Source organism: Capsicum annuum, chromosome 6, assembly GCF_002878395.1.
Source record: "Capsicum annuum cultivar UCD-10X-F1 chromosome 6, UCD10Xv1.1, whole genome shotgun sequence".
NCBI lineage: Eukaryota > Viridiplantae > Streptophyta > Magnoliopsida > Solanales > Solanaceae > Capsicum > Capsicum annuum.
The window spans coordinates 23,763,077-23,778,246 of record NC_061116.1 but is presented as its reverse complement, the minus strand read 5'-3'; the positions used below and the strand labels follow the sequence as shown (position 1 = coordinate 23,778,246).

The 15,170-nt window shown below is 40.8% G+C and overlaps 1 protein-coding gene across 5 annotated transcripts in view; it reads left to right on the top strand.

Moving 5' to 3' along the window:
• Positions 1 to 14,341, top strand: part of LOC107873489 (tropinone reductase homolog At5g06060) — a 42,313-nt gene extending 27,972 nt beyond the window's left edge. For 4 of the 5 annotated variants that reach the window (XM_047414672.1, XM_016720351.2, XM_016720350.2 and 1 more), the window contains one exon: positions 13,648 to 14,341. In XM_047414672.1, the coding sequence (XP_047270628.1) occupies positions 13,648 to 13,836 (189 nt within the window). In that variant the 3' untranslated portion in view covers positions 13,837 to 14,341. Of the gene's footprint in view, positions 1 to 1,096; positions 1,234 to 13,647 lie in introns of all 5 variants that reach the window. The other variant, XR_007056967.1, reaches the window with a different exon arrangement.
• The last annotated feature ends 829 nt before the right edge of the window (positions 14,342 to 15,170 follow it).

Genomic DNA, 15,170 nt, shown 5'->3' with positions numbered 1-15,170 from the left:
GGGGGGGGGGGGGGGGGGGGGGGGGGGGGGGGGGGGGGGGGGGAACGGCTTGGAACCGGCGGTCGGCGACGGAGGGTGGCGGGGACCGGAGGTCGGGTCGGGTCGGCGACGGGGACCGGTGCGAGCGAGAGAGAGAGAGAGGGGGTAGGGGAAAGAGAGAGAGCCGTTAGAGAGAGAGCTTCCAAACCAAGGCCTCCACCTCTTCATTTACCTTATTTACCTGGTAAGTCTGCTTCTGCAGAGGTGGATAACACTCTCTTAAGTAGAGAACTCAGACTGCAGCTCCTGCAACATCTCTTGGCTTGAGCACAAAATCGGATGGCAGGCTGATTCCCATAGGTCTGAGAGGTCTTTTGATGTTGGTGATTGGGTGTATTTCAAGACCCAATCTTATAGACAAACTACTGCGACCAATATACCTTTGCACAAATTGGCTTCTAGATACTATAGGCCTTTTCAAATTGGTAAGAAGGTTGGATCTGTGGCTTATACTTTACTCTTTCCACTGGGCTCAAAATTCATCCAACTGGACATGTTTCTCTACTCAAAAAGTGTCATCAAATCCCTGCTCAAATATCTTATCCACCTGTGACTGATATAGCTAGCCCCTATTGCCCTCAACCTGCTGCTATACTTCAAAGGAGAATGGTAAATAAGGGTAACAAGGCTGTTGCTCAAGCCTTGGTGCAATGGGAAGGCCTCCCTGCTGACTGTGCTATTATTGCTTTACATACTAGATTTCTTCATTTTGTTCCGTAACTCGTTTACATCCTTGAGGACAAGGACCTTTTCGACCTAGGGAGTACTGAAACACAAAAATGCGGCATATCACATTATTAGTTACTGCTGTACGTGTCACCAAGTTAGTTAGTCCAGTTCAGCAGTTAGTTTGCCCGAGTTAGTTGGAGTAGTTAGTGGGTATCTCATTCAGTTAGAGTCTAGTAGGTTCTCAAATCAATATATGAATTGTACACAAGTGACCAAGCATTATGAATAATATTCTCAATTGTTAATTCAGTTTCCATTTCATCTTCTTCTTATCTTCCATTAATTGAGCTGATCTACTCGAGTAATCTCCGTAATTACTCCTGTGCAGTTACTGAATTCTCGGAATCCATCAGTGTTTCGCTGATTTCAGCTATCAAATGTGCCTTTGGATGCACCAGCTGCTGCCATCTGGAGTTGAGCTCTTGGAGTGGCATGCCTGGCGGTATGCCAACTTGATTTTTCCTGGTACTCATCCCAAGTAGCATTCTTAGTTGCGAGCGCATTAGCGCATAATGCTCTTATGCGATGTGATGCAAGTCTGTGACGCTTCAAGTTATTGATGTGAGGCCACCTGACTGAATCGGGCGCATAACCCTCTATTGCGTGGTGCCCAGCGATGCGAGATGCGAGCCGTGCGCTCACATCTTGTGTTTTTATTTGTAGGGCTATTTTTAAATTCAAAAAAAGAGTCGGGTTAATTTTTAAAGTTAGAAAGAGATGCGACGTCACTAGTACGATTTTTTATGGTTAGCGACATCACTGAAGCAGCAGCTGCAACTTCTCTTCTTCTTCACTTAAGTTGCAACATCACTACTGCGCCTGCTCTGTTTTGCTATTGCTCTGTTAAGGTAATTTTTCTTCTTCTTCTTCCTTCATTCTTCTCTGTTTTGCTGCTTTGTTTCTGTTCTTTTTTTTTTCTTTTTTTGACTTCTGCTCTTTTTCCTCCGTCTTTAGTGTTTTGCTCTGTTTTTTCTTTTACCAATGCTCTGTTTTTCTGCCTTCTTCCTTGTTCTTTTTCTGCATTTTCCTCAATTTTTTCCCTCTGTTTTTTGTTGTTGTTTCTTTCTCTTTTCTTTTTGTTGCGACTTTTGTTTGATTTGTTTCTTATGCTTTCTTTACAACAATTTTAGATGTGTGATCTGGCTTGGAAATATGGTAAAAGGGCAAGTGAGATCAATAGGAAGAAAGTCACATGTGTTTTTTGTGGCATGACGTTTAATGGTGGAGCTTTTTGCCATAAACAACATCTTATTGGTAATTGTACTGATGTGTAGCAATGTAAGAAGTGTCCGAATGCTGTGAGAAAAGAAATTAAAGAGTATGTTGAGCGAAAAAAGGACCTAAAATGTCAAATGTTATCTCCACCACAAGTTACTAATCTTGGCGATGATGATGAAAGAAAGGAGAAGCTGCTGACAGTGTTCAAGGAAGCATGATGCGGAAAAAAGTGACAAGGCTTTGCATCATGCACCGCATTATGCGTGGTGCGATGTGACTACATCACTGAAGTGAAGTGCAATTTAATAGAAAAAAGACCTAATAGAGCATTCAAACAGTAAGTTATAACTGAAAAAACCACAACAACTATATAATCAATAAAAAAGACAATATATATAAGAAAAAGTTTTAAATGAAACACCAAGATCACAGAAACACCCATTGCAAGAAACAAAACAGTTCAACAAAGCAAAACAAACCAAAAAAAGAAGAAAAAACAAATCTAAATTAATAATGTTTCAGTTTAAAGCTCTTTTAGTTCATTAAGATTGTCCAAATCTTTTATTCCTTCAGTATCACCGTAATGCTCATCATTTTCAACTTCCCCATCTCCTGTTGAAGTAGCAATTTCTTTTCCCTTAATTGTATAAGCTTGAAGTACTACCCCTTACACCATACCGACGCTCATCAACTCCATTTGCCTCAGCAACAACGCCCCAAGTGAAGTCAGTATTTCCATCAAAAATTGATTAATCTTCAGCATTCTCAATTCCAATTCCAGTTAGCCATTCATTGGCATCATCAATGTTGTCCAAGCTAATTGGATCATATCCATTGCGAACGTTGTAACGACGCCTTAATGTTCTGTTGTACTTTATGAACAAGTCATTGAGGTGCTTTAGAGTTAGTCTATTCCTCTTTTTGTTATGGATCTACGAATAAATATTGGCAAGTATAAAGTCAAGACATTTGAGATATAATATACTTATCTCAATATACTAAAACTTTTCTTTAACTATTACATGTGCGAACACGCTTCAATTTCTTTCACACCCAGATTCGCTACAAGTAAAGACCCAAAATTCTGATGGCAAACTTTTGTAACTCTAAGTTTCTGAACCATAAAGCCTCCACTTCAACTATTTAAGTAAAATAATTATTCAAATTTGCAATTATAAAGAAATAACTTAAAGTGTTAATTTAATGAAAACGTAGAAGGCTAAGTTACTCGGACTCTTCACTTTTGGTGTCGCACCCGTGTCGACATGACATGGGTGTGGTGTGGGATCCGTACCCGATCTGGTCAACCGATTTTGGGTACTTTGACCAAAATTGATTGGAAAAGTCCGAACAGATTTAAGAAATTTTGTAATAAAAACAAAAGCTAAGGTGAAATTGAAGAAAATTGAATACCTTGTATATAGAAATTTCTATGTTATTGCTTTTCTTTTCATCTCCTTCCAAGATTTTCTTCTTGAACAACATTTTTTTCGTAAGTTTTTCATATAATATCTCATAATTTATGTTTCATAACTCTATTTTTAGATATTTAAATTATTTTTTGCCGAATCCCCGCACCCGTATCCATTCTTAGATCCATATCCTCGAATCTTTATATTGAGACCGCAAAGGATCCGACCTCTAGATCCGTACCTGTATCGGACACCTGCACCCGAGTCTGAGCAACTTAGGTAGAAGGAGCCATTTCCTTGGTGACTTCTTGTCTCTTTGTCTTATGGCGGTTGGTATTGCAAAAAGTCCCTCAACATAAGAACTAATCTGATCGGTTATTTTATCTTGCATATCTTTATCACCAATTATCTTTGCAATGCACGTATGGAATTCCATCATCAAACTCTTATTTAGTAAATCATCCTTACGATTATAATAGAGTGATGGGTTTAAGATATTACTAGTTGCATGCAACGGTTTGTGGAGTTGATCACTCCACCTTTTATCAATGATCTAAAAAACATTTGCATATTTATGCTCTTCAGTAAAAAAAAAATTTAATAGCCTCCTTAGCCTTACTCATCGCTTCATAAATGTATAACCCATTGATGGTTTTGCCTCACCATCTACCAAACGAAGAACTGTAATCAAGGGACCACATACTTTAAGAGCATAGGTAACATTGTTCCAAAAATGGAATGAAAGCATTGTCCGTGCAGCTTCGTTTTCTAACACTTCTTTTGTAAATTTACTATTATTTCATTCTTTTGAAATGAATATGGTTCTCAAATTTGACTTTTGCTTCAACATCCTCTGCAAGGTCAAGAAAGTAGTAGCAAATCTAGTCTTGCCAGGTTTCACCAAGTTTCTTTGATTAATGAATCTTCTCATCATATTCAACAACAAAGACCTTTGAACAATGTAAGAATGCACCTTAACTGCCTTAATGAAAACACCTTGAAAGGGTCTTTGCTTGAAAATATCTTCGAAAATCAATTTCACACAATAGGCTGCACACGGAGGCCAATATATGTGCAGGAACACTCCTATTAGCATAGAACCTGCCTTAACATTTTCAGCTGCATTATCTGTAACCACTTGAACAACATTCTTTGGTCCAATCTTCTCTTATGTTATTCTTAAATGAAGAGAACATTTTGATGGAATCAGTGGATAGGTCGCTGACATCGATTGACTCAAGAAATAAGCTTCCTCTCGGAGAATTCACCAACATATTTATGATCGTTTTTTTGGTTTTTGCTGTCCACTTATCCATCATAATGGAACATCCGAACTTGTTCCATTCCACCCGATGCTCCTCCACGATTTTGTGTCTCTTCCGCTTTTTTATTTAGATAAGTGACACTAACATTATACTAAGTGGGGGTGGCTTCATCCTTGGACCATATTGGACTATGACCTCAATCATGTCTGCAAATGTGTCGTAATTGACACAATTGAAGGGCAGCCCTGCATCGTACGACCATCGTGAAAAGGCCACAATAGCACGATCCCTCAAAATTTCCTTGGCCGCAGCCTGGAAATTCTTACTACTTTTTCCTGAATCATTTCCTGGCTTCAACGGAAAGTAAGTATCTATTGGAGCTTTCGTACCGATTGATCTATTACTTGAAGAAACTGATGCATTTTGTGATTGTTTTTGTGATTTTGAAGTGACAAATCAGCAGTTTCTCCTTCCTCTATTTCATCATCATTAAGATTAGTAACTTGTGGTGGAGATAACATTTGATGTTTTAGGTCCTTTTTTCGCTCAATATACTCTTTAATTTCTCTTCTCACAGTATTTGGACACTTACACTGTTGCACATCACTACAATTACCAATAAGATGTTTATGGCAAAAAGCTCCGCCATTAAACGTCAAGCCACAAAAAACACATGTAACTTTGTTCTTATTGGTCTCACTTGCCCTTTTACCATATTTTCAAGCTGGAACAGACATTTAAAATTGATGTAAAGAAAGCATAAGAAACAAACAAAAGTCTCAACAAAAAGAAAAGAGAAAGAAACAACAACAGAAAACAGATGGAAAAAAAAAGAGGAAAACAGAGAAAAAGAAGAAGGCAGAAAACAGAAAACAGAGCATCAGTAAAAAAAAAACAAAGAAAACAGTAAAGAAGAAGAATAGCAGAAGTGAAAAAAAGAACAAAAATAAAGCAGCAAAACAGAAGGACGAAAGAAGAAAAATTACCTTAATAAAGCAGCATCAAAACAGAGCAGGAGCAGTAGTGATGTCGTAGCGTCAATGAAGACGAAGAGAAGTCGCATCTGCTGCTTCAGTGATGTCGCTAACCCTAAAAAATCGTACTAGTGATGTCGCGTCTCTTTCTAACTTTAAAAATTAACCCGACTTTTTTTTTTTAATTTAAAAATAGCCTTACAAATAAAAACAACAAGATGTGAGCGCATCGGCTCGCATCATGCAATAGAGGGTTATGCGCCCGATTCAGGCAGATTGCCTCACATCAATAACTTGAAGTGTCATTGCATCGCATTATCCGCTGATGCGAGCACATCAGAGAACACTTGTTGCTGATTTGTCACTTCAAAATCACAAAATACATCAGTCTCTTCAAGTTATGGATCAACCGGTATGAAACGTCCAACAGATACTTTCTGTTGAAGCTAGGAAATGATTCAGAGAAAAGTGGTAAGAATTTTCGGGCTGTGGCCAAGGGAATTTTGAGGGATCGTGCTTTGCGGCCTTTTCATAGTGGTTGTATGATGCAGGGCTGCCCTTCACTTGTGTCAATTGCTACACTTTTGCAGACAAGATCTAGGCCAATATGGTCCAGGGATAAGCCACCCACTTAGCATGACGTTAGTGTCACTTATCTAAATAAAGAAGTGGAAGAGACAAAAAAATTATAGAGGAGCATCGGGTGGAATGAACAAGTTCGGATGTTCCGTTATGATGGATAAGTGGAAAAGCAAGAACCAGAAAAATAATCATAAATGTGTTGGTGAATTCTTTGAGAGGAAGCTTATTTCTTGAGTCAATTGATGCCAACGACTTGTTCGCTGATTCCATCAAAATATTCTCTTTATTTAAGAGTACCATAGAGAAGATTGGACCAGAGAATATTGTTCAAGTGGTTACAGATAATGCAGCTGAAAATGTTAAGGCAGGTTCTGTGATAATGGGAGTGTTCCCGCACATATATTGAATTCCATGTGCAGCCCATTATGTTAATTTGATATTCGAGGATATTTTCAAGCAAAGACCCTTTCAAGGTTTTTCACCATGGCAGTTAAGGTGCATTCTTATATTGTTTAAAGGCCTTTGTTGTTGAATATGATGAGAAGATTCATTAATTAAAGAAACTTGGTGAAACCTGGCAAGACTAGATTTGCTACTGCTTTCTTGACCTTGCAGAGGATGTTGAAGCAAAATCAAATTTGAGAACCATGTTCGTTTCAAAAGAATGGAATAACAGTAAATTTGCAAAAGAAGTGTTAGGAAAAGAAGTTGCACGGATAATGCTTTCATTCCACTTTTGGAACAATGTTGCTTATGCCCTTAAAGTATGTGGTCCCTTGGTTACAATTCTTCGTTTGGTAGATGGTGAGGCAAAACCATCAATGGGTTACATTTATGAAGCGGTGGGTAAGGCTAAAGAGGCTATTAAAAATGGTTTTACTGAAGAGCATAATATGCAAGGTTTGGGGCGTGGGGCTGTGGCGGGGGCGGGAGATGGGGAGAGAGCGGGAGTGGGTGGGAGGCCAAGGTTTGGCCGAGGGGGGGGTAGTGGGGGGCGCGTGGATAGCGACGGTAGGCTGAGGGTTGGGTCGTGGAATATAGGGACCCTTCAGGGGAAGTCCATAGAGCTGGTGAAGATTCTTAGGAAGAGAAGGATCAACCTTGCGTGTGTCCAAGAGACCAAGTGGGTAGGGTCTAAGGCTAGGGATGTGGACGGTTACAAGCTGTGGTACTCTGGGAGCGACAGGCGTAGGAATGGAGTTGGCATCTTGGTAGATGAAGAGCTTAGAGGTCAGGTAGTGGAGGTGAAGCGGATCAACGATAGGTTGATGACTATTAAGTTGGTCATTCGGGGGTTTACCCTGAACGTGTGTAGTGCCTATGCGCCGCATGTGGGATCGGAGGGGAAGGAGAAGATGCGGTTCTGGGAGGCTTTGGAGGACGTGGTGAGAGGCGTGCCCAGTTCGGAGAAGATTGTTGTAGCAGGGGATTTCAACGGGCATATCGGGGCGCTACCGGGAGGCTTTGGGGATGTGCATGGTGGTTTTGGTTTTGGGGAGAGAAATGAAGAGGGGACGACCCTATTGGAGTTTGCGAGGGCGTTTGGGCTGGTGGTGGTGAACTCGGGCTTCCCGAAGAAGGACGAGCATCTGATCACTTTTCGGAGCGCGATAGCCAGGACCCAGATTGACTTTTTGTTGCTTAGGAAAGGGGATAGGGCGTTGTGTAAAGACTGCAAAGTCATCCCGAGTGAGAATCTTTCGACCCAACATAGGCTCTTGGTTATGGATTTGGGTATAAAGAAGAATAGAAAGAGGAGGAGTAAGGAGTGTAGATCGAGAATTAAGTGGGGCGGTTTGACGCCAGTGAATGCGTGGGAGATAGGGGAGAGGTTGGCGGGAATGGGGGTCTGGGAGTGTAGGGGGGATGTGGATAATATGTGGGACAGGGCGGCAACGTGCATCAGGGAGAATGCAAGGGAGGTGTTGGGTGTTTCGAGGGGCCGGGCCGGACATCATCGGGGGGATTGGTGGTGGAATGAAGAGGTGGGGAAGAAAGTGGAGACCAAGAAAAAGGCGTATGCTAAGTTGGTGGAAAGTAAGGACGAAGAAGAGAAGCGGGTAAACAGGAAAGAGTACAAGCTAGCGAGGAAGGAGGCGAAGTCAGCGGTCACGGCAGCTAAGACGGCCGCTTTTGAGAGCTTGTATGCAGGGTTACAGGGGAAAGGAGGGGAGAAAAAGTTGTTCCGACTCGCTAAGGCTAGGGAGAGGAAGGGTCGTGACCTCGATCAGGTGAGGTGCATTAAGGGGGAGGACGGTAGAGTGTTGGTGGAGGACGGCCACATAAAGAAGAGATGGCAGTCGTACTTTCATAGGCTCTTGAATGACGAGGGGGACAGAGCTATTGTGTTAGGGGAACTGGAGCACTCAGGGGAGTGTCGGGATTTTAGCTATTGTAGACGTTTCAAGGTAGACGAGGTTAGACAGGCAGTCCGCAGGATGCGAAGGGGTAGGGCGACGGGGCCGGATGAGATACCGGTGGAGTTTTGGAAGTTCGTTGGAGAGGCTGGTGTAAGGTGGTTGACTGCATTGTTCAATGAAATTTTCAGGACGGCAAAGATGCCCGAGGCGTGGAGGTGGAGTACCATGATCCCCCTCTATAAGAATAAGGGGGACATTCAGTGTTGCAATAACTATAGGGGGATTAAGTTACTGAGTCACTCTATGAAGATCTGGGAGAGAGTGGTCGAGGTGAGGCTGAGACGGATAGTGTCTATTTCGGAAAACCAGTTCGGATTTATGCCCGGCCGCTCGACGACGGAGGCAATCCACCTGGTACGGAGGTTGGTGGAGCAGTATAGGGAGAGGAAGAAGGATCTGCACATGGTGTTCATTGACCTGGAAAAGGCGTACGACAAAGTCCCCAGGGAAGTGCTTTGGAGATGCTTGGAGGTGAGTGGAGTATCGCAGGCATATATCAGAGTAATTAAGGATATGTATGAGGGAGCGAAAACCCAGGTGAGGACGGCGGGAGGAGACTCAGAGCATTTCACTGTCCTGACAGGATTGCATCAGGGATCTACTCTTAGTCCCTTTTTGTTTGCGTTAGTAATGGATGTGTTGACGCGGCGTATCCAAGGGGAGGTGCCGTGGTGTATGCTTTTTGCAGACGATGTAGTCTTGATAGATGAGACTCGAGGGGGAGTGAATGACAAATTAGAGTTGTGGAGGCAAACTCTGGAGTCTAAAGGGTTCAGGGTGAGCAGAACCAAGACAGAGTATGTGGAATGTAAGTTTAATGACGTGAGGCGGGAGAATGAGGTAGTAGTGAGGCTAGAAGCACAGGAGGTTGGGAAGAGGGATAAGTTCAAGTATCTCGGGTCCGTGATCCAGAGTAGCGGTGAGATTGACGAGGATGTCTCGCACCGTATTGGGGCGGGATGGATGAAGTGGAAACTCGCATCGGGGGTGCTGTGTGATAAGAAGGTGCCGCCCAAGCTTAAAGGCAAATTCTATAGGGTGGTAGTCCGTCCGGCCTTGCTGTATGGAGCGGAGTGTTGGCCAGTTAAGAACTCCCACATTCAAAGAATGAAGGTGGCAGAAATGCGAATGTTGCGCTGGATGTTTGGACTGACCCGAGGGGATAGAGTTCGGAATGAGACTATCCGGGAGAAGGTTGGTGTGACTTCAGTGGAGTGTAAGATGCGGGAAGCACGATTGAGATGGTTCGGACACGTGAAGAGGAGGGGTATGGATGCCCCGGTCCGTAGGTGTGAGAGGCTAGCGTTGGATGGTTTTAGACGGGGTAGGGGTAGACCGAAGAAGTACTGGGGTGAGGTGATTAGGCGGGACATGGAACAGTTACAGCTCACCGAGGACATGACCCTAGATAGGAAGGTCTGGAAGATGCGAATTACGGCAGAGGATTAGGGCCAGTTCGGGTCGCTAGTGTAGGGAATTAATTGGTGGGGGGTATTCCTGTTAGGATTCCGTATTCAATGTTCCGTGTTCCGTGTTCCATGTTTATTATGAAAATGTGTGCTGTCCTCTGCTTTATATTCCTGCATTCATGCTTTACTCTGTTTTATATTCCTTATGGGTGCCGTATCTATGTTATGTCATCTGCTTCTGTGCTGTACTATGTGTTTGTGTGATATCTCGTTACTTGAGCCGGGGGTCTTTCGGAAACAGCCTTTCTACCTCAGCAGAGGTAGAGGTATGGACTGCGTACATCTTACCCCCCCCAGACCCCACGTAAGTGGGAATACACTGGGTTTGTTGTTGTTGTTGTTGTTTTAAGACCATTGATAAAAAGTGGAGTGATAAACTTCACAAACCGTTGCATGCAACTGCTAATGTCTTGAACCCATCACTCTATTATAATCATAAGGATGATTTACTGAATAAGAGTTTGATGATGGGATTCTATGCGTGCATTGCAAAGATGGTTGGTGATGAAGATATGCAAGATAAAATAACCGATCAGATTAGTTCTTACCAAAATGTTGAGGGATATTTTGGTGGAATACCAACCGCCATAAGACAAAGAGACAAGAAGTCACCAGGTGAATGACTCCTTCTATGTTTCTATTAAATTAACACTTTAAGTTATTTCTTTATAGTTGCTAATTTTGAATAATTACTTTACTCTAATAGTTGAATGGTGGAGGCTTAATGGTTTAGAAACTCCAAAGTTACAAAAGTTTGCCATCAGAATTTTGGGCTTGTAGCACATTTGGGTGTGAAAGAAATTAGAGCGTGTTCGAACATGTATGCGTAAGTGTTAAAGAAAAGTTTTAGTATATTGAGATAAGTATATTATATCTCAAATGTCTTGACTTTATACTTGCCAATATTTATTCGCAGATCCATACCAAAAAGAGGAATAGACTAACTCTAAAGTGCCTCAGTGACTTGGTTTTCATAAAGTACTACAGAACATTGAGACGTCGTTACAACGTTTCCAATAGATTTGATCCAATTAGCTTGGAATACATTGATGATGCCAATGAATGGACAACTGGTATTGAGAATACTTAAGATGAATCAATTTTTGATGGAGATACTGTATTCACTTGGGGTGTTGTTGCTGAGGCAAGTGGAGTTGATGAGCGTCGTTATGGTTTAAGGGGTTGTACTTCAAGCTTATACAATAAAGGAAAAGAAGTTGTTACTTCAACAGGAGATGAGGAAGTTGAAATGATGAGCATTATAGTGATACTGAAGGAATAAAAAATTTGGACAATCTTAATGAGCTAGAAGAGCTTTAGATTGAAACATTATTAATTTAGATTTGATTTTTTTTTTTTTTTTTGTGCTTTGTTGAACTGTTTTGTTTCTTGCTGTTGGAGTCCCACATCGGTGGGTTAAAGGGTCCTTGGTCTCCTTATATGGTCTTGGGCAATCCTCCCCTCATGAGTTGGCTTTTGAGGTTGAATTAGGCCTAAGGTCCATTTCTTTATTATGGTATTAAAGCCAGGCCCACCCAGTTCATTGTTTCCGATGTTGGGCCCCCCGTCTTATATTGTCCATGCTCTAGATGTCCAGCCTTGGGCATGCGGGGGGTGTTGGAGTCCCACATCGGTGGGTTAAAGGGTCCTTGGTCTCCTTATATCATGAGCTAACTTTTGAGGTTGAGTTAGGCCCAAGGTCCATTTCTTTATCACTTGCAATAGGTGTTTCAGTGATCATGGTGTTTCATTTAAACTTTTTCTTTTATATATTGTCTTTATTGTTGATTATATAGTTTTTGTGGTCTTTTCAGTTATAATTATTGTTTGAATGCTCTATTAGGTCTTTCTTCTATTAAATTGCGTTTCACTTTTGGTGATGCAGTCGCATAATGTGTGATGCGAAGCCTTTTCGCTTTTTTCCGCATCACGCTTCTGGACACTGCCAAGTAGCTCCGAACCTTCATTTTTTGCTCACATGAATTAATTTCCACCACCTTTTCTTGCAAAACACCTATTCACATTGGTTAGTTCACTATCGAATATTCAATCAAAACAAACAATTTTACTTAGTTATCATTCTCAAAACTAGGATAAATGTGGGTAAACTACGACAACCGGGCGCATAAATATGTCCAAGATCATTCTGAAGCCCAGGTGCTGGATTATAAGAACTCTAGAACCTTCCCCAAGGAGAATTGGCTGTAGGATTTGACAATGGGTTTGAGTTGGTTATTGTAAAACTTCCTTCTAGCGATTTTAGTTTGCCTTAAATTCTGAAACTATGGACCTAGATGAATTGGAGACCTGGATTCCCATGGGTATCATTGAGTTACTCTAGGTACCAGATGAATAGACTCGGGGTTTGTATAGCTTCTTTGATTTCTCCATAAAGAGCATATGGCCAATAGTGGTTTGAATGAACATAGAAGGAAATTGTATTTTTAGATTGTTTGAACTTTTGGGAGAAAAAGGAGAACACAATGATTTTGGCTGAATTGATTATTGCAGCACACTGCCCACATTGACCTACTTTCTTAATAAAAAGGAAGAAAAGGAAAAGGTAGTCATGGGGGGAAATACTCATGACCAGTGGAATGCAGACAAGACGAGAGATGTCCAGTCTGGATTGCTGTCATTCTGTGATGGTCTCTTGCATTGTGAGCCATTACTCTGCTGCTGTTGCTGTCGCAGTTACTATGAACTGCAAACTCAAGTATTAAGTCATGGTATAGACAGAAGAAGTGAGAGAAGCAGTGATAGGTGAGCCTGCTAGTCATTTGTTCAAGTTGAACTCTAAATCCAGGAAGTGAAGCTGAGCCACTGCCAACATGTGAACGGTGAGAGGAGGCACTCAATGGTTGCTGAGATGAGAGGAATCGGATAGCGGACAGAGGCAGATTTTGTGTATGACACACAGGAAATTGGCAAAAAGGAATTTGAGCTAGGCATCGTTAGAGAGTTGCACCAGTGGGTTAGTTTGAACTTGATTTTCATGCCCAAAAAAAAATAAAAAAATCTGAGGAGAGGTTTCTATCAGGCCCAAGCTCATAACCTGTGCGTATGTGCTCTTTGTGGCATGCAATGCACCAATTTCCCCTTTGTGGCAGTGTATACTCTCAGTTTCATGTTATATTGCTATTTCGTACAATGTTCTATATGCGTGCATATAGTGTGAGCTAGACGTGTTGGGGTAAGAGTCGACGTATAAAGAATCAGATATAAGAGCAGCTTATAAAGCTTAGGCAAAGTCAAGAACGACGACTCTTTGTCAGTAGCAAGGACAAGAACAACTTACTTGGTCTTTTCTCTATGCCGATCCCTTCAATATGTAATTATCTAGGCAAAAGCCTTCATATTAATTTGCATCATGTCAAAATTTGAAGCTGCATCAAATATTCTTTTTTTTTTTTAACATTTTTCCAAACCTCAACTAAACAACAGATGGGTCAAGTTTTTTCTGCAGCTAATCCTTCATGTTTGAGTTTCCACTTTTCAGTTTTATGATAATTAATATCTGATACCTTTTTCATATTCAGGTGCTGAGTGACAAAGATTATTTACAAGAAGTATATGATCGTACTCCACTTGGGCGCCTGGGAGAACCATCCGAGGTTTCATCTCTTGTGGGATTCCTTTGTTTGCCTGCATCTTCTTACATCACTGGGCAGATAATATGTGTTGATGGTGGCATGTCTGTAAATGGATTCTACCCTCACCGTGGCTAGAGGAATAACTGCCCATAGAGTAATACTACGATATTGCAGTGGAAAAGTTTGTCAGACTGCATCTCAAATGAGTCATTGGCAGGACCTTCCATGAGTATTGGAAAAGTTGCTTGTTAGCAGGGTTATCATTTGAAGGAATCACGTTCATTTTGTCAGACCCTTGTAGTGCGGCCCTTCCTCGCACCCCGCGCATAGCGGGAGCTTTACTGCACTAAGCTACCTTGGAACACTAGATCAATTTTTTACCCGACTTTGAAGACACAATTTCCAAGTCATGCTTGATGATCATTCAGGCATACATGCATATCGTATTAAGTTGACTGAAAATTCTAAGAGAAGTGTGGTACAATTAGAGCATGCATGATGTATGCAATGCATTGTACTAGGCTCAATACCGCGTTTGCTGTTTGCAAGCTTTCAAGGTTTACTAGTAGTCCAAGTAATGATCATTGTAAGGCAATGGTTAGTACTTGGATATTTAAGAAAAATAAAAGAATTTGGCATATGCGCTGGTGGTTTTCCTACTGTGTATGTTGAGATCAAGTAAGAATATGGTTGATCCAGTTATGAAAGCATTGTAAAGAGATGCAGTACAAATACATGGCAAAGAAATGCTAAACCCCTTAAACTAAATACAATGAAAACTTAACTTATAGTAAACATTCTAATAATAAAAGTTCAACAGGTAAAATTAACTTTTAGTAAACATTCTAATAATAAAAGTTCAACAGGTAAAAACAAGTCACTTTTTGTTGTTAAAACACTAATCTTCTTTTAGAGAGCGTGATTTCAGTATATTGTATGCTGTTATTATGTAAGAGTTATTAAAGAGTTAATACATAAAAATAATCCTAAACTTGATATCAAATTATAACTTTGACCTTAAACTTTGACGGTGCACAAATATGACCTTTAATTATTCAAAACTTCACAAATATGACCTCCAATCCTACGTGGCAAAACGCGTGTTCAACATGCAAAACTGACGCGTCTAGCTTAAAATCTAAAAGCATAATACATAAATATGATTTTAAACTTTGACAGTGAACAAATATGACCTTTAGTTATTCAAACCGCATAAATATGACCTTTAAATGACTCTTAACTATTATTTTTTTATTGTTTTCGGCTCAAAGATGAAAATAGTATCTAATTTCTTTTGTCATTGCGGAAAAAGAGCAATATTGAAGATTTATTAATTAGACGGGTCAGCCTCATATGAAAAAATTGAGCGGGTATGTATATGTATTATAAAGCAGAGGACGAATTTAAGTTATATAATATATCTAAATATTTAAATAAATAATATTTAGATATATTATATAACTTAAATT